Here is a 23,315-nt window from a genome sequence, read left to right on the forward strand (position 1 = left end):
TTAGCAAACTTCTTAACTACACATCTATGTCTGCACTCATGTTCTTTAATAATGAACTATTATTATTGTTGTTGTGTAGCTTCAGGTCAGCTCTGATCAAGCAGACTCTTATCATGAAGTAGTTGGTCAAACAACAATTTCTTTTGTTCCAAATAGTGGTTGCTTAACTTGCTAGAATCTCCTTCATAGTTCACCATGCTATCTTGAAAATGGATGATGACTATATTGGGTGAAGTAATCCTGAATATATCAGAAAAGGCTGATATATTGCTAGGCTACTGTGTGTTAGAAATAACTTGGTGTTGTTGCTATTGATGGACTGTTGATATACTGCAGGACTGTTGTTGCTATTGATGGACTGTTGATATACTGTAGATGGACTGGTGTTGCTATTGATAGACTGTTGTTGCTGTTGATTTGCCATTGTTGTTATTGATTTACTGACATTTTGGACAGTTAAATATGTGTATGTATTTGCAATTTAAAACATCAGTTTCTTTATTCATTGAACTTTGTTCATTTTCTCTCTACAGGCATGAAAAAAGCTGATAAACAGAAACCAATGCCTCTAGATGTAAGTATAATTAATTGATTTCTAATATTTCACCAAGTAAAAAGTTGGCCATTGTTTTTGAGTTTGCTTTAGTTAGTTTCACTAAACGTAAAACACAAGTTAATTTCCAGTATGGAATGACAGATCTAAGATAATCACATTCTGTTGGTTTCTGTTTTTCAGATGCTTTTAAAACTAGTTTTAACTTTAATTTTTATTTATAGTGCTTATTGTTATCAGAAGGAAGTGAACATGAATAAAATGGACATTACTTTATATCTAGCTAACTACAGTTAACTTTTAGGGTATGATGAAAGGAAGTGTTATCCCAGTTTGCACGGATCAACTTGATATCATCTCTGTATTCTTACTCCCACCCTTTCTATGTATCAATTCCTTCTAGAAATTTCCTCACTCCCTGACTTTTGATCCTTTCTTGTCTGCCAAATACTGTAAGTGTAGGATTTATTCCTTCCTCTTGGCCAGTATTTCTCAATAAGGTTTTGTTGTTAAAGTTTATCTGCAATTAGTTGGTTATCCACAATACACAAAATATTTCAACAACTTTTTTCTGTTGTTGTTGGCACTCCGTCACTTACGACGTCGAGGGTTCCATTTGATCCGATCAATGGAACAGCCTGCTCGAGAAATTAACGTGCAAGTGGCTGAGCACTCTACAGACACGTGTACCCTTAACATAGTTCTCGGGGATATTCAGCGTGATACAGTGTGGCAAGGCTGGCCCTTTGAATTACAGGTACAACAGAAACAGGAAGTAAGAGTGAGAGAAAGTTGTGGTGAAAGAGTACAACAGGGTTCGCCACCACCCCCTGCCGGAGCCTCGTGGAGCTTTAGGTGTTTTTGCTCAATAAACACTCACAACGCCCGGTCTGGGAATCGAAACCGCGATCCTATGACTGCAAGTCTGCTGCCCTAACCTGTCATTGTGCCTCTCTACAACTTTTTTCTATACAATTCTTAATAAAAATAGAATAGAATTTTTTAAACATCAAATGGTTATGCGGATCCATCCAAGTAAAATTGGAACCAAAGAGATCCATAGGCAAAAAATGGTTGAGAATCATCATCATCGTTTAACGTCCATCTTCCATGCTGGCAGGGGTTGGACTGTTCGACCTGGGTCTGGGAAGCCAGGTAGTTGCACCAAGCCCCAATCTGATCTGGCAGTGTTTCTACAACTGGATGCCCTTCCTAATGCCAACCACTCCAAGAGTGTAGTGGGTGCTTTTTACATGCCACCGGCACAGGAGCCAGAGGAGCTGGCAATGACCATGATTGATGGTACTTTTTACATGCCACTGGCACAGAAGCCAGTCAAAGAGGCACTGGCAACAGCCATGTTCGGATGGTGCTTTTTACGTGTTACTGGTATGGGGGTCACAACTACAATTTCATTTGATTTGATTTTGATATTGCTGTTGCTGTTGATGTACTTGACTCCATAGGTCTCCTCAAGCATGGCATGTCGCCCTATGATCCAAGGTACTTTTGAGTGGGCTGGTTATGCGACACTGGTGTAGGTTACAGCTGTGGACTCACTGCTTTAGATTTTTTCTTCACATTCACACCATCACATTTTAAAAAAATTTTAATCTGGTTGATGATGGTGGATGATGGAAAAACTGTTGGAGGGTAACTGACAAATAATACATCTGACTTGATCATCTTTCTTGCTTTCTTAGCATCTCTTTTCTCATTCGCAGTCTTTTCTTACTCTTGTTTTATCCCCTCATTATTCTCTCATATTCATTATTTTCTCTTTCATCTCTCTCTGTATTTTATAAAAGTATTTGAAGGAGGAAGAGCAGTAACCATGACTAGCTCTCCAGACCAGTAATATTGATGTGGCTTGATGCCCATATTGAATATCTGCAGGTCAATGTCTGCTGGAAATAAAAAAGGAAGTGGGGGAGGGATTTGGTTTTAAGGGTTTAAAAAAAAAAAAAAAAAAAAAAAAAAAAAGCGAACTTTGCTAAAGACCCCCAGAACAAGGTGATGTTAAACTGAGCAGTGTATTTTATTTCCACTATCTCTTCTTACCCTTTTCACCACAGTCAATCTCTATTTTCTCTCTTCATCTCTTCCTTTCCACCTCAACTCCAATTCTCTCCACCCTATTTTCACTTGTCTTTCTTACCTCTCTGCCTCTGTTTCTCTTCCCCTCTCTCTGCTTCTCTTCCCCCTCTCTTTTTGCCTCTCTTTTCCCCCTCCCCACTTCTTTTCTACCCTCCCTGCTTATTTTCTCCAGTCTCCACCCCTAATCCCCTTTTCTGTCCCTCTCCCTTCCCTCTCCCTCTCTTATCCTCTGTTCTTCCCTCCCTCTCCATCCCTCTTTTTATCTTCTCCATCTCACTCCCCCTCTCTGTCTCTCTTCGCTCCCTTCCCCTCTCTTTGCCACTTTGCCTCCCTCTTTCCCATCCCCCTTCCCCACACTTTTGTCTCTCTCTTTTTTCTCAGTTGCATGCCCATCATCTCAATACTCTGCTTTTGCTTATCTTTTCTATCATTTTCAGAAACTTAAATTCTTTTAAATACTAAGATTACAGTGCTCCAACGTGGCCTTGGCTGCGCTGGCTAAAACAAATTAAAAAAAAACAAACATTGTTTTGCTTCTATTTTTCCCAATTTTGTCATGATTGTGATGGTTGTGAAAATTCAGACATTTGCACTTCACTTATTAGACTAATTAGTTGATTCTACCCTCCCCCCTTCCTATTGCTAAACTACTTACTCACTTGGAGTGGAATCTGTTAGTCAGGCAGACATACTGAGGCAGGCAGAATTGTTATCTGTCAGCCTTGACTGTCACATTAATTTCTCTATCAATCTGCCTCTATAATTTGAATTGTGTTTGCAAGTTTTGATGCACACAGGTCTTTAATGATCTGACCACGCACAATAAGAAACACACTGAAGGTTAATGTAAGCATGAGCAGGGAACATTATATAAAAACATTTCGTATTTATCTAAATTATTGATCCGAAATTCTCTTCATAGATTCCTTCATTAGTTGAAGATCCCTTTTTTTATTTTTGCTAATAACATCTTCCCTATCTATCTCCCTCTCTTTTGCTCTTTTTAAGCATTTCTCTCCATCAGCTGATGTTTATTTTGACGACTATTTCTTTTCTTTATTTCTTTATTTTTTTTGTTGTAATCTTGTTAATTTGTCAACCTTCCATTTTGATGTTTTAGTCAAATGTCATTGAGAGTGTTGTTTAGTAACCTTTTCAGATAGAATTCCTCATTTTCCTCCATCACCAGCTGTACTTTTATGTCCCCCATATCCAATGCCTACCCCCTACCCTTTTACCAAAATACTTCATTGGTATTTCTGCCATTAGTTGGCCTCAAACTGTGCTATCATCTAACTGAGTGTTTTTAGCTGTTGAATTGATGTTTGATAAACTCAACACTAATAGCCTCAACTTGTTGGCTGGAGCAAAGCAAAGCAACAATAAAATGATCAACTGTTTGTTAATGTTAAAGGCTAAAATTCTTCGTATCGTGTATCATAATAATTTATCTGTTTATGATCGCAGTGAAACTTTGCTATGTTTGTTTCCTGATTTCTTAATAAAAAAAAAATGTTCTTTTATTATTTTTTTATTGAGATCATATCTATCATTCTATTTTGACAATTGATTCTGACTTGTGATAAACAGAATGATGTTAGAGCTGCTTGATATTATTAGCGTTAGTCAAGTTGTATTGTTGCATTGAGATAACTAATGAAATATTAGTTGCAATTGTAAAGTTAACATGTTAGAGGCGCAGACACACCTGTATGGTTAAGAAGTTTGTTTCATAAACCACTTGGTTTTGTGTTTGATTCTACTGTGTGGCACTTTGAGCAAGTGTTTTTTACTATAATCTTCAGTTAAACAATGCTTTGTGAGTGGAATTTGGTAGACAGAAACTGTATCACAGCCTGTTGTGTGTACACACGCGCATGCGTGCATACTTCGTGTTGACATCACTTGGACAGCAGTGATGTTTGCTTGTATTTTGCATAAACCATACATGCCCTGCATCTTGATGTCTTCAACATGCAATGACTTGTGCATAAAGTGCCTTACATGAAAGTAAATAAGGACTTGCTATCAAGAAAACATCTGGCCATAGAACTTTCTTTCTCTCTCTTTTTCTCAGAACAGGTTACCAAGTAGTTTCTGTCTACCAAATTGACTCACAATGCATTGGTCAGATCTAGGCTGACCATGAGGTGCTGTGCAGTGGGACTGAACCTGAAACCATATGGTTGCAAAGCAAGTCTCTTAACCCTGTAAGCAGTCTTGCTTAAAGGCAATGTTCATCCAATATAGTATTCTTGTGATGGTTTCTTGGTTCCTCATTGTTAAGAAAAGGAATATGTTGGAGATCAATACTGTATTCATATGTTTATTTGTTTTAATGTCCGTTTTTCTGTACTAGGATAGGTTGGCGAGGGACTTATTTGAAACAGTATTTTTATAGTTGGATGATCTTTCTATCACCAACATTTTTTTGTTCCGCTACTTTGAAAGAGCAGAGTTACAAGAACAATGTTCACCAGTAATGTAAATAAGCCAACATCTTTCATACACACACACATGCACACATTCAATGGTTTCCATGCATTTTTTGTCTCTATTTCATTTCACTCGCAAGGTATTGGTCAACCCAAGGCTATAGTAGATGATATTTGGCTAAGGCACTGCACAGAGGAGCTAAATCTAAGACTACTTGATTTTGAAGTGAACTTCTTAAGCACACCTATGATGTGTGTACCAAATGTAAAGTGTGAGTGCACAATAGATGCAGTGGGATTGTAAGCAGACTGGAAGAAGGAAGACTTTGATTGTAGCAGATGTAGAAGTAGTTAGCAGCAAGAACACCAATGAAATAAATTCTTTCAAATGTTTGGAAGACACCCTGAAAATAGTTGATAGCTTTTGTTACCCAAGTGAAAGTGGATAAGGTGTGACGTAGTTGTTTTATGTAAAGACGAAATGAAAGTGTAATGGGCTGGTTTGTTTTGGTGAAAATGAAATGTTTCTAATTTCAAGATATATTACTTGCTGTGAAGTGGACTGGTGCTGCATTTATATGAAGCTATCTTCATAGTATATGCATATAAGTTGAATTATGAAAGGTAAAAGGGTATTGTGTTTAGACTTGGGTCCCATGCTGAAGCTGTCCCATTTTGTAGATGTAAACAAACAGTCATCCTGAAATCCAAGCATAAATCTGAAATGAAACACTGTTGGTCCCAAGCATTTTGGATAAGGAATTATCAGCTCTAATACATTGCTAATTTCTATTAAGATGTTTTTAAAATCTGCCTTGAAGAAATACATAGAGATACTCAACCTTATAACCACTGCCGCATACTCAACCTTATAACCACTGCCACATACTCAACCTTATAACCACTGCCATGTACTCCACTTTATAACCACCACTGTTACCGCATGTCTATACTTCACATATGCAGATCAGATGTTGGCTCTCTTTCAGCAGACGTTCAGGCTGGATATCATCTGCATCAACCTCACCAGCCTCTGAGAGCTTGCAAAGGTCATTATATAAAAATATGATTAAAACAATAGTCTTAGATTATTCATTAATTCATTATGGCAAAGTAGAGAACTTACATAAATTGTCTTTGATTTAAATGGGAGAAAAAATGAGATGAGCAACTAAATACCTTGATATACCAGAAACCTATCTAGAAGCATTGACATTAGTAGGGAATGTATATATTGCAATACATTTTTCCATATTTACTTTTTTTTTATGGTTTAGAGAAGAAAAGTAATACATGTGATCTTTCACATTGTCTTCAAGATTGGGGAAACAAAGGAAGAAATTATAACAGTAGAAAACAATGGATCATCAATATATCAAGTTATCCTCAGACCTGGAACTCAGTCTGAATGCTAGCAGAAGGGCAAGATGCTTGTTTGATGAATTACATAAAAATGAGTACATTCTATCTGCTCACTGTTGCTCATGAGTCTTGAATTGATCCAAAGCTATGATAGAGAGCACTTTCCCAAAGGTACAATTCACTGGGATCAAATCAGAATCTTGTGTTACTAAGCAAACTTAGTAACTAATACAACCATGCTTACATTTCCAGATTGCCCCTCCCCCTGCATTATACAATATAGAAAATCATCTATTCATTGCTTCTTCCAAAGCTAAAATGAATTCAGTGACTCAACACATATACTGTATTATGGAATCTCACAGATATATGGTTACACAAGGGACTGCATATATTATACCGTAAGACATGTATACATGGAAGAAACGGGAGACCAACTTACCATACAACACTACAATCTGTGAGGTAGAGAGAGTGTTTAGAAGGATATCATACATCGGTATGTGTATGTATTTGAAAATGTGTATATAAATGTGTCACTAAGGTATTTTTAGTTATGCTATGTAATTGTGTTGGGGTTACTGGCTGTGTGTAATTGATGAATAACTCCCATGAACAATTTACTGAAGTTTTATGTGTGGCTTATAATATTTTTCTTGTTCATCTTTGAATGATAAATACAAACAATTTATACACGTGAGAATAGATAAACTCTGCAGTTTTGACGAAATAGCTGGTTAGTACTAGTCCGTGACTACACTGTCATGATTGGAGAAATATATTAAATTCAAGACAGCATATCTGTGACTGCCAACTTCTCGGTTGAATAGGTAGTTGTTAAAACAACTATTATTATACTGTTTCTGTTTGGGCTGAAAGATGTGTTTTTGTAGTGGTGGCCTCCAACATCTTGAAGTTTTAGCGTGAAAAATTCATCTATTTCTAAGCCCTGTTAGAAAGGTTCTAGAATGCTGATTGATCAGTTAATTAGCCAATCATGTGAAATGAGTATGGCTAAGCTGCAGACATGGCTGTGTGTTAAGAAGCTTGCTTCCCAACCACATGGTTCCAGGTTCAGTCCCACTGTGTAGCACCTTGGGTGAGTGTTTTCTACTCTAGCCTTTGGCTGATCAAAGCCTTGAGAGTGGATTTGGGAGACAGAAACTGAAAGAAGCCCATTGTGTGTGTGTGTTTGTCCCCCACGACTACTTGACAACTGCTGTTGGTGTGTTTATGTCCCTATAACTTAGTGGTTTGGCAAGAGGTACAAATAAGATAAATATGAAGGTTAAAAAGAATAAATCCTGGGATTGATTTGTTTGACTAAAACTCTTCAAGGCAGTGCCCCAACATGACTCTGCTTCAAATGTCTTACATAAATTTTAAAAGGGGTGTCTTTGTAAACACAAAATCTTATTCTGAAATGAAAGAATTATCTCATAGATACATAATTAAAGTAGAACCATGCAATTTGATAATGGTAGTAAGAGTGAATTAGGTACAGTTTAAGCTTGTAGTATTCAGAATACCCTGTCAAATGTAATGCTTATTTATTCACATATTTAAAAAATTAATCATGCATTATCTCATAGCTTTGAGAGTTCAATGATGTGATTACTTTTAAATGACATTGTAGAATAGGTGTGAGGCTGGATCTGGTTGGTTTGAACATAAAAGAATATTTGGGCCAAATATGGCTGGTTTAAATGCTAAGGAGGTTAAAGGAAATAACTACAGACCTATGAAAATTTGTTAGCATGTCAGATATTTTCTACAAACTCCTTTGATATTTGTCTAAGACTATACAGCTTTAGCATGCTTATGTTTTTAGTACTTAAATTCTGTATAGATAGTATAATTCTATAACAATATCTTGTTAGGAGTTTGTAATGAAATAGTGGCTTTCTTAATATTACACAGATATAAAATTCTATCTACACATAAAATTCTTCCTCCAATCAATTTATATGAATGATGATGGCAGCATACAAATTATGATTTTGGCATAATTGCTTACTCTTGATTAAGCACTACAGACAAAAAGACAATTTCTGGGAATTTTTTTTTTTTTTTTTTTTTTTTTTTTTTTGACAAATAATATGATAATTGAGAACTACTGTTTCTAATATTTCCAGTTAACTGATATACTAATTCATTCTGAAATATTCTGTTGTTTTTGATGAACATTTTGGAAACAAAAGAGTGATATCAATACTCTTAGTAAACTATATTGTAGATATATAAAGTTTTTGTCAGTAATTGTCACTTCATCAGATGAAATGGAAGTAAGTGATGAAAGATCCATTCTGAAAAACGATATAGAGAACAAACCATTTAGATTTCGATAAATTTCAACACCTCACAGAAACATCTGCTGCAGTAAGATCAGTTTCATGAAATCATATGTCTAGTGAATAAATAGCTGGACGTTGTGGAGAACGGCATAGAAATCAGAGCTGAATTGCTACATATTTCCACAATCTTCACTACTGAGCAAATGCTTAACAGCTGAAATGGTTTGTATGAGATGGGGAAAATGCTAAAGGAAAAGGACTTGATACATCAAGTGACATAATGGAAGTGAAAAAGCCAGTACCATTTGCTTTAACTTGGAGAAATGAAAAAGACAAATAATAAACTGATCTCAGTTAAATTCCTTCTGGTTTTTAGTTTAACTAAAATTTTTGCTGTAAAGTACAAATCAACCTTCAACCAAGTGAAAACAAAATTTTTCGCACACATTAACATGTTTCTGCAAGAACGACATACTTTCCAGGAACTTGTCTACATTCTAAATGTACTTTCTATCTTCACATCTTCATTTGGAAGTTATCAAACTATTCACATGTTTCAATTATCTTTTAAAAAAAATAGAAAACAAGTAAGTTGGTAAATACTTCAAGAAATTTAATGGAAATTACCATATGTGGAAGGGAAAAATACCGGTGTTTAGGTGGCATGATGTAGACCAGAAACTAGAAAACATTCTTCTGCAACAGTTTTACAGACTTGGTTTGCCCAAAATATCTATATTTAGATACAAGTGCAGGTATGGCTGTGTGGTAAAAAGCTTGTTTCCTAACTAAATGGTTCTGGGTTCAGTCCCACTGCATGACACCTTGGGCAAGTGTCTTCTACAAAAGCCTCAAACCAATCAAAACCTTGTGAGTAGATTTGGTGGATGGAAACCGAAAGAAGCCCATTGTGTGTGTGTGTGTGTGTGTGTGTGTGTGTGTGTATATATATATATATATATATATATATATATATATATATATATATATGTATAGTTAATGTGAGTTTTAGAAGGATATATTATCTGGGCAGATACTGTGGTGGCTTTCAGTTATGTTCCAGGTTATGGCTAACTGTGTCAATTAGCATTTAACATTTTTGACTACTATGAGTTATCACCCATGCTGTAAGTTCTTCCGATAGATAATTCCATATTCGCTTCCCTGGATGGTAATATTATCTGGAGTGTATATTAGCAATAATGATAAGGATAAAGAATATGTATTTCCCTTAGAGCAAGGCACCTGTGCCTGTCACTCTGTCATACTTTAGCTGCTCTGCATAAAGCCACCTTCTTTTCTATTATAACACCCCTTAGTCAAGGGGTATTTTGTTTGTGTTGAAAGTTACTTGGTTACCTCCCTAATGCTACAATTACACCCCCCCCCCCTCAAAAAACATCCAGTGCACACAGTAAAGTGGTGGACATTAGGAAGGGCATTCAAATGTAGAAACCTTGCCAAAGAAGACATTGGAGCTCAAAACAGTTTTCAAGCCCCAGTTGGATCCTGTCTAATCGTCCAACTTATGCCAGCATGGAAGACGGACTTAAAATATAATGCTGATATGTGCAAATTGTTATTACCCACTTGTTGTTCTTTTTACATTATAACCTTAGCAAGAACTCAAAAAACTACTTATATTTATTGTATAACCCCCACTATTTTTAATAGATGGCCTGGCAGTTATGTAGTACAAGCAAATACAGAATACTCTGTCTTCAGCGATGTGATAATGTGTGTGCATGCATGTGCTTTCAGATGGACAGCTACAATATATTTCTTAGTCTTGTGGGTCAAAAGTATTTAGAGTACTAAAGAAAAAAAAGTTTGTAACTGTATACTTTTGGGTTTTTAGTATCACAGCACTGTTTCAGCTGATGGGTTAACCTAGTTCAATCATGCCTTCAGTGTGGAACATATAACGTGGCTTGATGGTGTAATGAATTGTCACAGTCTTAATTTACAATTCAATAAATAAATAAATAAATAAGTGAAATAAGTGTGTCACTCAACTCTTAAATAGTGAAATAGTGTTTGTGTTGCTTTGGTTGCTTGGTTGCTTTGAAGTATTGTGGATTTTGCCCTGTTAGAACAACTGCACACACACACACACACACACACACACACACACACACACACACACACACACACGTGATACATAAAGATGCACGTAATAAAATGTCACTAAATTTGCTCTCCGTTATGAGGTTTGTACCACATTTTATTCAATTCTTTCTACAACTAGAATAATGGCTGTCTCCAGCAAGTAAATTCTTTTCATGTTCAGCAGGTGAAGTTTTGTTGTTAGCTCTAGTGTTTCACTGAATCTTCAATATTAAACAATAATAAAGTTGTTGATCTGTTGGTGAGTTGTTGGTGGTTTCAGATTTCTGGCTGGAGTTATTTTTCGTTTTACATCACTAATAATAATTTTGATAAAAGCATGTCACAATGTATTTTCTTCCCCTCATATCAGAGACTTTGTATATCTTAAACAAGGAGTTAAGCTGATATCTGTTTGGTCAGTCTATTCGACTACTTAGTATTATTAACAAATATAGATGAGTATCAAATTAACTGCTTCGTTAAACTGAATTAATGGCTAAGATTTTCATTGCTGATGATATTAAGACATTATAATAATCATTTGAAGACAGTGGAGTTGTTATTCTTTTGTATTACAAATTGATGATTGTAATGCTTATATGCTTAATAAATGAACATCACTGAATAAAATTGTGTGAAATACCTTTGTAATAGTTACAGCAAGAGATTGCTTTAAAAAATTCGTTTTTTTTTTTTTTATATTTGTAAAAAATGTTGCATCCATTGAAGACTGTCAAATAATTCATCATTAATGCTGCTAATACTGTTATTATCTTTTCAGTTACATTTGGTAATAATTGTTTTTATTATATTTTATTTTTCAGACTCATATTTCTGTGGGACCAGGTCATGGACCAAAAACTCCTTCGTTGGGGACGGCTAGAGATCGTGAAAAGAAAATCGGTCATCGGAGGGTTGATGAATCAGGTGTTGTGACATATAAAAAGGTACGTTCATTAAATTGTTTGTTTAAATTTGTAGAAATCTTCCGGTAATTGCCATTTGAATGGAAATTTTATTTTCACTATAAAACACATATTGCTAGATTTGTACCACCCCCTTTGAGACCCAACTACACTTTAGCTGAGAAAACTAAAAATATATTGCATGTATTGAAATAATTTTTATATGAAATGAAAGCTTGAAGGGTTGGAGATGATAGTGTAAAAATTATTCATATCCAAGAACCCCAAGTATTTAAATTTTCCCCTCTATTTTATTTTTCATGTTTTAACAAAAAAAAGAAAATCTCCGAAATTGACACTTCACCCTCTTTCTGTCAATTGATAAGTAAAAAATACTTAAAAACCTATTAAAAATCAAAAACAAAATTGGTAAAGCTTTATCGAAACAGAAACTACTAACTTGGTGCTTTGTGAACAGGATTATAAAAAAAATATTACCCCCCCCCCAAAAAGCAGTTGAAAAATAATGTTTTCAAAAGGGGTGTCACATTTTTGCTATCAGTCGGTGCCAAGAAGGTCAACAGGAGTTACTTTCATCTGCTATCAGCTTATCAGTTATCGCCCTTCCTTATCAACTCACTTGTCGACACCTGTGTGGACAAGAGAGAAAAATCAAGCTAAACCTTACAGAGCCAAGCAATATCTTAATTTTTTGAAAATTTATACTTTTTACTATTTTTATAACCCTAAATGCATGCATTACCACTACGAGCCAGTTGGCTTTTGTTTTTCCCAGGAAGTGATAATAACAAAAATTCCGAAAGTGATAATATAAATTTAACCAGTTTATAACTTTGTTAAATCAATTTTTCAATACCCTTATCAATATGGCAAGCAGTTATAAAAAGAAGCGCTGGTGAATGTGCTTTGTTTGATGTAAAATGGACTGAGCTTTATTTTTTTTAGTGAAATAGATAACAAGTGCATTTGTCTTATTTGCAATGAACAAGTAGCCGTTCATAAAAAATATAATATAGAGACATTTTGTGAGTAAGCATGAGACCTATGGAAAGTTGAAAGAATCTGAACATTTTGACAAGATAGCCTCCTTGAAAGAAAATTTGACCAAAAGACAAGCTTTTTTAAAAGGCCAATTCTTGAAAGTTAATCAGTTACTCGAGCTAATTATGCGATATATGAAAATATTGCTAAAAAACCTCAAACCACATAGCGATGGTGAATTTGTGCAAAAATGTATCCTTACTGCTGTTGAGAATATATGCCCAGAAAAATTTAATTTGTTTGGAAATTTTAGTTTATCATGAAGAACTGTTTCTGATCGTATTAAAGATATTGCTGATGACATTCAAAATTCTCTAAAATCTGATTCAGCAGAATTCATATTGTATTCATTAGCTATTGATGAAACCACTGATCTGTCTAATACTGTTCAGATGGCAATATTTATATGTGCAATAACTTCAAAATTCAACATTTGGGGAGAATTTCTTGCCTTGAAATCAATACATGGAACAACTAGAGGTGAAGATTTATTTCAAATGATCAACTCAGCCTTGAAAGATTTTGATTTACCATATGAAAAAATGAGTGGTCTTGCTTCAGATGGCGTTCCATCTATGGTAGGTCATGGAAAAGGGTTTGTAGCTCTGATTAAGAATGAATTTAAGAAACGTCTTAAATACACCTAAAATCAGCTCGCAGTGCAACCTACCCAGACTGTGAGATGCAAACATTTCATAGGGGTTATCTCCTCTTCAGTCAGAAACTGGACAGAGTGTGCTGCGAGCTGGTAAGAGAGATTATCTCTCTTATGATATTCCAGTCATAATATGATGACTGGTTGCGCTATCTGGTGGCTCACCATAAACAGGTTATAGGGTGGCAGTGATTTGTGTAAATACAAGGTTATTACCAATTCAAATATGCTTGGGGCATGTTTGAACCAATAAGAAAGCCATTCACTGTTTTGTCTTGCAGAAAATTTCTTGCTTTATACAAGTCATGCAAATACTTCTAAAATCAGCTTGCAGCACCATTTACCCTTGTATTTGGAAAAATAGGCTGTATTAGCTATGAATATATACAATGAATAAGAAATCAAGATCTTAATGGGTAGTTGGTAAAGTAACTAAGCATTTACTTCTCATAATTACCAAAGTTAGCCATATTGCATGGTTTAACATGAAATTGCTACATAAGTTTATTGACAAGTGCTACAACCACAGCCATTAACTGGTTTATTCTCTTTGAGCACTTTCCCAAGGTTCTCATCTTCTTTACTTTCCAAAGTTGCCTGACCATCAGTTGGTCTTTTTTCTTTGTTGGAAACAGACTTCAGCCTTTTTTTTTTTTTTTTGTCCAGCTCTCAAATTTTCTGAGAAGCATAGACTTTATGTTGCCTGTTGCTGTTTGTTGATACTAAGTGATCCTCACTCTCTTGTATGCATTAACAACATGGGAGAAAGTAACAGTGTGCTTAAAGAATGCTTTCATGTCCTTCCTACTCAACTTGACCTTTACTGATTCATAAAATCTATACCAATCATGTATTTCATGTCAAATTTGATGATATTGAGGCAAATGGCTTTTCTTCGTTCTGTCATTTGGTGACGTGCTTTTTCTTCATTAGTGTAATAAAATCATTAAATTCCTCTTATCTTTTCAAAGTTTGATAACATAATAACCTCTTTTTAAATTTCACGTTATTGATACCTCTCAGCCTCCTTTTTCTGTTTGGTCACACTGTTTCACACATTACTACTATTTTTTCCAAAAGTTTCAGGAATAAATCTGAAGGAGAGAAAGGCTATTGCAATAAACATGATGGCCTAAGTAGAATATCATTCATCATAATCTTTTAGTATTCATATGCCATGCTGGCATCAATTAGCTTGACTGGATTTGATAGGTCAGAGAACTGTGTTGAGCTCAAATCCATTATGACTCTTCCTCTCAGATTTTCTACAGAAATATAATTGTTTTTCCAGTATGAATTTCAAGTATTTTATGTAACCATTGTTGGAATTGTTACGAACTAAAACTTTATAGGTTTTAATGGAATATATTGTTTAAATTCCAAATAGTTCTTGTAAGAAATCACAGCTTCATCAATAAAGTCTTTCATATGTGGGTTATAAAATTATTTCACAATACATCAGGGGAGCAATGAACGACAAGCTATAAGAGAAAGAAAGAACCTTAAAAGTAAGAGAGGTTTGCCAATGTTCTGTGACACGAGGAGGAGAAGCATAAAGCATTCTGAATTGTGAAGCAGCATCAGTGTAAATTAAGATGTCATTGGTGAAAAGCCTATGTGCAATGACAGTGGCACACTCTCCTTGATTGGCATGGAGAAAATGCTACACTGAGCAGTTGGTGAATGAGGAGGGTATGTGGCAGGGAGAGGAACTAGACTTGTTTAGAAGTAACAAAAGATTCAGCTATCAGGGTTGCAGTGAAACTGTCATTGGCCTGGTCACAGTAGTGAGATGAAAATTTTGACACCTTAAGAAATAAATGAAAAGTGAATCTAACAGTTTTTGTTTATTTTTAGATGGCTAAAATGGATCTTCCATGTTGTAACTGCCATACTCTCTCTCTCATTCTTTATCTTTCTTTCTCCTCACACATACACACAAAATGTGCACACACACGCACACACGTGCACAAATTGTGCATACACATAGACACACACTGTAAATGAATTTTAAAAGAGAATCTTTCTCATAAATACTGTAAGCTTGCATTTTGTATATTTAATGAAGAACAGTCTTTCACAGTGAAGAGTTTGGCACTACACTCTCTAGGTGGGTTACATGTTGTTTTCTAACTACTGAACATCATCTATTATTCATATCAACACATTTTCACCATGTTCCCTTCCTCCCTTGGTACCCTCACAGTGAGCAATGGCAGTTTAGCCTTCAGTTTCTGTAACAGGAATAAGATTCAGCTAGACATAACAGGTGACTAATTGTTTTGTTTTATCATTGGAAATGTTGTGGCTGAATTGTTAAAGTTTGATATAATGGCAGTCGGCTTATGTGTTCCTACTCTGACAGCGTGTTTAAAGAATGCAATAACTTAGAGGTTATGAAGATAGGCAGGAATTGTGAAGTATTCTGCAGGTCATTTGTTGTAACCAGATTTGATTTGGTGCCAACAAGAAAAATATCAAGACTCTAATCTTTTTGAGATGCCCAACCATGAGCTAATGAGGAGGCTTGTTTATGCAGTTGCTTGACCTACTAGAAATAGCATGCAAATCTTCTGCAAATCACAACCTACCATCTCCCCCCCCCCCCCCCCCCCCCAAAAAAAAAATCAGCAGAAAGAAAGGTTGTGAAATATCTTATGATCTTATGTCTGAAAATATGAGTTGGTTACCACTGGAATGCATTTCATTGTATCATCTCTGCTGCTTCAGGGCTGGCTTGAAACTAAGCAACATGTCCTAATACAGTCTAATACCACAATAGTACAGTCATTCAAAGCTGTTATTTCAAAGTTGGCTGTGTAGCATGGGAAGTTCACTTCCCAACCACATGGTTCTGGGTTCAGTCCCACTGTGTGATAGCCCCAATCTGATCAAAGCCTTGTGAGTGGATTTAGTTGATAGAAACTGAAAGAAGTCCATCATATGTGTTTGTGTGTGACTTTTTGTCCCACTCCATCACTTGATAACTAGTGTTGGTTTGTTTATATCTCTATAACCTAGTGGTTCAACGAAAGAGACTGATAAAGTAAATACCAGGGCTTTAACAAAATAAGTACTGGGGTTGATTTGTTCAACCAAACCCTTCAAGGTGATGCCCCAGCATGGCCACAGTCCAATGACTGAAATAAGTAAAAGATAGAAGATGAAAAGAGGCATGTATTGAAGCTATTTTCATCACTCATCAAGAATACATCTAAAAAGAACCCTATTGGTGCAATCCATTTCTTTTAGGCTCTAGCAGCTATATATGGTGAGAAATTGTATTGAAGTTTATATGTGTTGTAAACAGAGCAACACATGTTGGTTATATTTTTTGCAAGTTGTGTGTATTCTCTTTTCTTAGATTTCTTAGTCAGGATAGCTTTTATCAGCAATATTACTAAGACCAGAGCTTCTACTGAAATTTTAGTGGTTATGTAGCTCATTTTGAAACTGTGTGGTCTCATGTTCAGCCCCACTGTATGGCACCTTGGACAAATGTCTTGAACTATAGCCTCGTGAGTGAATTTGGTTGATGGAAATTGTGTGGAAGCTTGTATATATATATATATATATATATATATATATATATATATATATATATATATATATATATATATATATATGTGTGTGTGTCGTTCCCACTGCTCAACAACTGGTGTTTGTTTGTTTGTTTACATCCCCATAACTTAGTAGTTCAGCAAAAGGGACAAGATCAGCAAAAGGGACAAGATAAAATAAGTGCCAGACTTAAAAAAGCAAATAAGTACTGCAGTCAATTTGTTCAACTAAACCCTTCAATGCAGTGCCCCAGCATGGCTGTAGTCCAGTGCCTGAAGCAAATAAAACATATATTCAATTCTCAAAGATCATGGATTCATTCTACTTTATATGAGTCACAGATGGTTTGAAACCTTGGCGAAATCTAAAGATAATTATCTTTTTAATTTTTGCCCAAAGATGCAAAGTTTGTGAGAGAATGAACATGACAAGCTCTCAATAAACTTTGTGTTTTCAGAATGTGACTGAAGGAGACTAATATGATGAAAATGTGAAAAATACTAGTAAAAAATATTTCCTCCTATGACTTATTGATCTCCATGCTTTTTAACTCATGTAGTCCCCAGTGGCCTTGTCAAATCTGGTTTCTTTCGTTTTGAAATTTGTAAATGATCTCTTTTTTTTTTGTTTTGTCATTTCCAATTTCATAACTCATTTCAAACAGCATTGTTCTTTACACTGTGCTTGTGTGTGTATGAGGGGGTGCTGAAAAGTTCTTGGCTTTAAGGGTATCATGAAAGGCCTGGTTAGAAGCTCAGCCATCTTAGATTTTTTACAGGGCTTACAAATACTGAAGGACCTCTGAAGTAAGTGTGTGAATCTGAGAAGGGAATATGGTGAATAAAATCATAATTAACTGATCTTCCTGTACTTTCTTTTACCCAAAGCCAGGAACTTTACAGTACCCCCTTGTATCAGGTCATCCCATAAGTTCTGTCCGATTTTACCTTTTTTAAAATTGAATGAAATTTAATAGTATTTTAGAATGTCTAATGGAATTTAAAATTATTTTTATTCATTTGTGTACATTTAAACTAATAAAATATTATTTTACAGAATAATAGAATTAAAATTTTTTTGATTGAAACCCTTTCTAACATGGAAGTATGCAAAGAACATTTGAGGCATATAATGCTTTATGAGTACAAAAAAGGAAACTCTGCAGCCAAAGCAACTCGAAAAATACACTCAGTTTATGGGAAAGAATGCTTGAATAAAAGAACTTGCAGAAGATGGTTTGCAAAATTCAGAAGTGGAGATTTCAGCCTTGAAGATGAAGATCAAACAGGACGTCCAGTTGAGTTTGATGATAATCTCTTTGAGGCATTACTTGAAGAAAATCCTGCATTATCAGTTGAAGAATTGGCAATGAAGCTTAGTTCAAACCATACAACTGTTCATTGTCATCTTCAACAACTTGGAAAGGTTCCTAAACTTGGAAAATAGGTGCCTCATGAATTGTCCGAAAGCAACCGCAAATCCCGAGTTGACATCTGCTCTTCTCGCCATTCTCGCGAACTCATTTCACCCTTTTTGGATAGACTTGTGACCGGTGACGAAAAATTGATCTTCTATCGAAATGTTAAACATTGTTAACAGTGGCTTGGTAAAAGGGAAGAAGCTCAACCACAACCAAGAAGGGAACTTCATGGGAAAAAATTTCTTCTCTCTATCTGGTGGGATTGCAAAGGAGTAATTCACTTTGAATTGTTACCACCAAATACAACAATCAATGCTCAAGTCTACTGTCAGCAATTAGAGCGTTTGAACCAAGCTTTGAAGAAAAAAAAAGACCGACTTTAGTGAATCGAAAAGGAGTGATGTTTCATCAGGACAATGCGCGACCCCACACTGCAAAGATCACATCACAGAAGATCGAAGAGCTTGGTCGGGAAAAAATTCCTCATCCACCTTATTCACCCGACCTTGCTCCTTTAGACTACCATTTGTTTCATAGTTTACAGAATCATTTGGGGGACATAACTTTCGCAAGCCAGGAAGAGGTCGAAACTGACATTTAAGAGTTCTTCGCTTTGAAACCAAAAGAGTTTATGATTGATGAGATTAAAAAGCTTGTAAAGAGATGGAAGGAAGTCATAGATAATCAGGGAAAGTACATTGATGATTAAATTTCAATTAAATATGACATTTGACCACTTGTCTTCTCCATTCAAAATTCGGACAGAACTTATGGAATGACCTTGATATATGTGAGAGAAGAGAGGGAGCTTGCTTATATGAGAGTGTGCTTGTGCATTAAACATGAATCGATCAGTGATCACTCAACTGTGTTATTCAGAGCACTGACACATTGGAAGAAATTAGATTAACTTAATTTTTACCACATGAATGTTGTTTGTCCGTAACTAAGTGTAGGGAAACATTATCTCTGGAATAATATTTCCTATCATCATCCCAAGCAGAGCATTTATATCTAATCAATGTTTAATGTCCTCACCAAACACATTGGTCTGCAGTCTGTAACTTGCATAGGGTTTCCATCCATTTCTTTAAAATAAGTTTTCTGCAATTTGTGTGTGTGTCTGTGTGTGCGCACGCGTGTGTGCGTGCGTGCATGCATAAGTATGTACATGTGTGTATATATCTTTGTATGTTTTGTGTGTATATACAAGGTGTGGTGAATATGTTGTCTAAATTACACAAAAATGAAAATAACACTGATATCTCATTTTAACAGATATATTTACCAAAATTACATAAAAATATCTTGAAATACTTAAGAGTAAATTTATTCAATAAAATCGCCATTGGCTTCAAACACGGCCTCCAGATGACTTCGGAATATCTTGTAACTCTCCTGGATGGTCTCCTTGTTTAAGTTGGTGAATGCTGCCATAATCCTTGCCTTCAGTTCATTTTTGGCATTTCAAGGAGTTTTGTTGGTCTCTCGCTCAACTGTGCAGGTGATGTGGTCGCAGAAATTGTCTGACAGCCATGACTGGGTGCTCCTGCTTATGTAGCATGGTGCAGGGTCTTGTTGCCACACATAAGGTCTTCCAGCAGACACCCTCTTGACCCAGGGCAGCACTACCTCCTCCAGGCACTTAATGTAGGCCTCCGTGTTGAGCCTGAGGCCATGTGTGAAAATGAATGGAGGCATAAAGTTACCATCACTAGTGATCACTCGAAACACCATGATGTTGACTGGGTGTTTGATTTTTATCACTCTCTGTACATGTTTTGGGGACACAGCAAGCCAACGGTTGTTCTGTGTGTTCACCATCTGTTTGTATTGGAGCTTCTGGTGCCAAGCAGTACAGCATGTTGTTTCCAAATTTGTGGCAGAGTGAATTGCGTCATGGTGCTGTTTTTCTCACAAACGGTGCCCAACTGGCCCTACAATACTGTGTAGTTGACAAAATCAAAAACAAATAATGTGCATATGCAAAATTAAAAATATAAAATGGTGACAATTTATCTATCACACCCTGTATATATATATATCTGTATGTGTATAATGTCTGTGTATATGTGTGTACATGTGTGTGTGTGTGTGCGCATATATATATATATATGCACACGCGCGCACACACACACACACACACACACACACACACACACACACACACACACACACACACACACACACACAGAATTTATATAATTGTATGGATTGCATGTGTCTATGTATATACATTTGTGTAAAGATGTATTTATGTGTGTGTGTGTCTGTGTGTGCATGCACACACATACAGAAAAACACCACCATCTTCAATATGAAGGTTGTAAAGATCATGAGAGAGCTCATTATCAACATATGCGCGCACGCATTGATATAAGCAATCATGCATGGAGTTGAAATGCTATCAGTTTTCCTTGACTAATTTGGAGTCTGAGTAGTATTTAATTATTCACTTAATCATGTGATCAGATTGACTTACCAGTCCTGCCAATCCTCTTTGACCACCCTTTTTCAGGGACATCTGGGAGAGAACACAATACACAAGATAACAGGACAAACATGTCACTAGACATCTCTCTCATAGTTGGCTATAGGAAGTTAAGTGATTGCTTCAAGTTTTTCATTTCATTCCACACATGCACAGCCTTCATATGAACCTACTTCTTTGTCTATAAAAGAAGCTGAACTTCTTTTCAGTAGAAGTAACAAGAAAAATTCTACTTTATTTTTTTATTCCATTCCATTCCCTTGAAAATTTGGGAGACTTTCTGTACCTGTGTATAAACTAAGGAACAATTCCCTCATTTCTTCTCATTAAACTTATTTTATTTTTATTCTCATTCTCTCTCTTTCTCACACACACAGAGGAGCAGAAAAGTTCCTGGCTTTAAGGATATCACAAAAGGCCTGGTTGGAGGCCCAACCCTCCAAGTCTTTTTACAGGGCTTAGAAAAACTGAAGGACCACTGCATTAAGTGTGTGAATTTGAGAGGGGAATATGTTGAGTAAAATCATAATTGATCCTCCTGGAACTTTTCAGCACCCCCTTCTGCACACACACATATGTGTGTGTTGATTCAAAAGTCCTTTTAATATTAATATAAACTTGTGAATAACCAAATTTAGTTGAGCTTCATAATGCACATCTCATCACTCCCATCTCTCCATACCTCCTTCATACCCTACTTCCTTATTACATTTATCTAAAGCCTCTGACCTTTGTAACCCCTTTAACTGCCTTGGCTCCAGGATTTTAGGATAGCTGGTCTACTGCCATACTGTTTATACTGCCAGTCACCTCGGCCACCTCAGGCTGTTGAACTCTGCATGCCTGAACAATTGAGCAGGTGGATGGTTATTTTTAGGACAACAGTTGCACTCTTATCTTTTGATGACAGATTCAGAACTATCTCTCTCTCTCATTGTGTGTGTGCATGTGCTCACATACATACACCCCAACCAAAACATATTCAAAAGAATAGCATTGAAAATAATTCAAAAAATTGTAATAAAATTGAAATTCTGAGAAAGGCTATTGGATGGATGCTTCCTATAATTTTGAAGTCCTGCCTGATTACTCTGGGTCATACTGGGTCACACTTATTCTCTTTGAGAATTACATTACTTTGTGCACTGATAGTTTATACTCTTGGATTTTTTTTTGCATATTATTTCTGCAATGGTCTTTTAGAATTTTGTATTCTTTCTTGCAAAAGACTTTTTTTTTGTACTTTTGCTTGATTTACTTTTAAACTAGTTTAGGTGCTGTTTCCATGTTTTGGACTTTACTTCCAATTCTCTAACTGATACAGTTCTAGGAATTAGCCATCAGTATGCAGGTGATCTCATGGACAGCCAATTTTGACCTTTGTTATGTATTGAACTATAATAAACTGAAGGTAGTCTTGATGGACATTTACCTGACTTAATTCATTAATGAACTTGATGCTTACTCTTACCTTGCTAGCATCACCCTTATACATGGCTTATACCAAGTTTGCTTAGTTACCAAACTACTAAATATGGATTTCTATTAAAGGCTGCTAGATCAAGCTTTTGCCTAAAAATGCTTGTAGTTGCTTCACTAAGAAGAGGGTATTGGTAGTTACCCCTTCTTGATACAAACCTAAATTCATCTTATCCGAGTTCATTTTCTTCCTAATTAAGTGTGCTTATAACTCTGTAACTTTCCATAAGGCTATCAGTTTGATGTCTTTGTAGTTTTTCATTTGTAGAATATCTCCTTTACCTTTGTTACAGCTGATGAGGACACTGCTATGCTATTCATTTTGAGTGACATTTCCAGGTACTTTCTGATTGGCTGTGCAACTGTCTGGTTTTACTTCAGATATTCCAGTATCATAGCAACTATCCCTGATGATTGAGCTACTTACCCTACTGTTATACTCTTAAAGTTCTTTTCAACCATATTGCTGCCAACTCCAGTAGCTAGTCCTTCTGTTGGAACTACTTGGGGTAGCCCCACTCCTTTTCCATGTATTTCCTTTATCCAGCATTGTCCATTGTAACATTTCTTCATTGTTGGCATGATTGAGGATGTGTGTATTGCTATCATTCACCAATAACATCCTAGTTCATTCATGCATGTTTGTTGTGTGTAAGATGACTTGCCTCGTAGAGTCCCCCCACCTGGCTTGTCAGCTCCTGTTGAATTGTCTAACCCAAGCCAGTATGGAGAACACTTTAAATGGTGATGATGATATGCAGACTTTTCACCAATGGCATTTTCATTAAAACATACATATGTGAATTTATGTGTCAATACTCACACACATACATGTGTATGCATGTGAGTATGAGTATGTTTGTATGTATATATATATATACATACATACATG

The 23,315-nt window shown here is 35.8% G+C and overlaps 1 protein-coding gene across 35 annotated transcripts in view; it reads left to right on the plus strand.

Moving 5' to 3' along the window:
• Positions 1-23,315, plus strand: part of LOC106882892 (phosphatidylinositol 4-phosphate 5-kinase type-1 alpha) — a 244,051-nt gene that overhangs the window by 89,600 nt on the left and 131,136 nt on the right. For 34 of the 35 annotated variants that reach the window (XM_089365865.1, XM_089365877.1, XM_089365855.1 and 31 more), the window contains exons 2-3: positions 534-574; positions 11,675-11,797. In XM_089365865.1, coding sequence (XP_089221991.1) covers positions 534-574; positions 11,675-11,797 — 164 coding nt within the window. Of the gene's footprint in view, positions 1-533; positions 575-10,736; positions 10,952-11,674; positions 11,798-23,315 lie in introns of those variants that run through there. The other variant, XM_052974620.2, reaches the window with a different exon arrangement.

This window comes from Octopus bimaculoides, chromosome 18 (genome assembly GCF_046866305.1).
Source record: "Octopus bimaculoides isolate indiv1 chromosome 18, ASM4686630v1, whole genome shotgun sequence".
Classification (NCBI taxonomy): domain Eukaryota; kingdom Metazoa; phylum Mollusca; class Cephalopoda; order Octopoda; family Octopodidae; genus Octopus; species Octopus bimaculoides.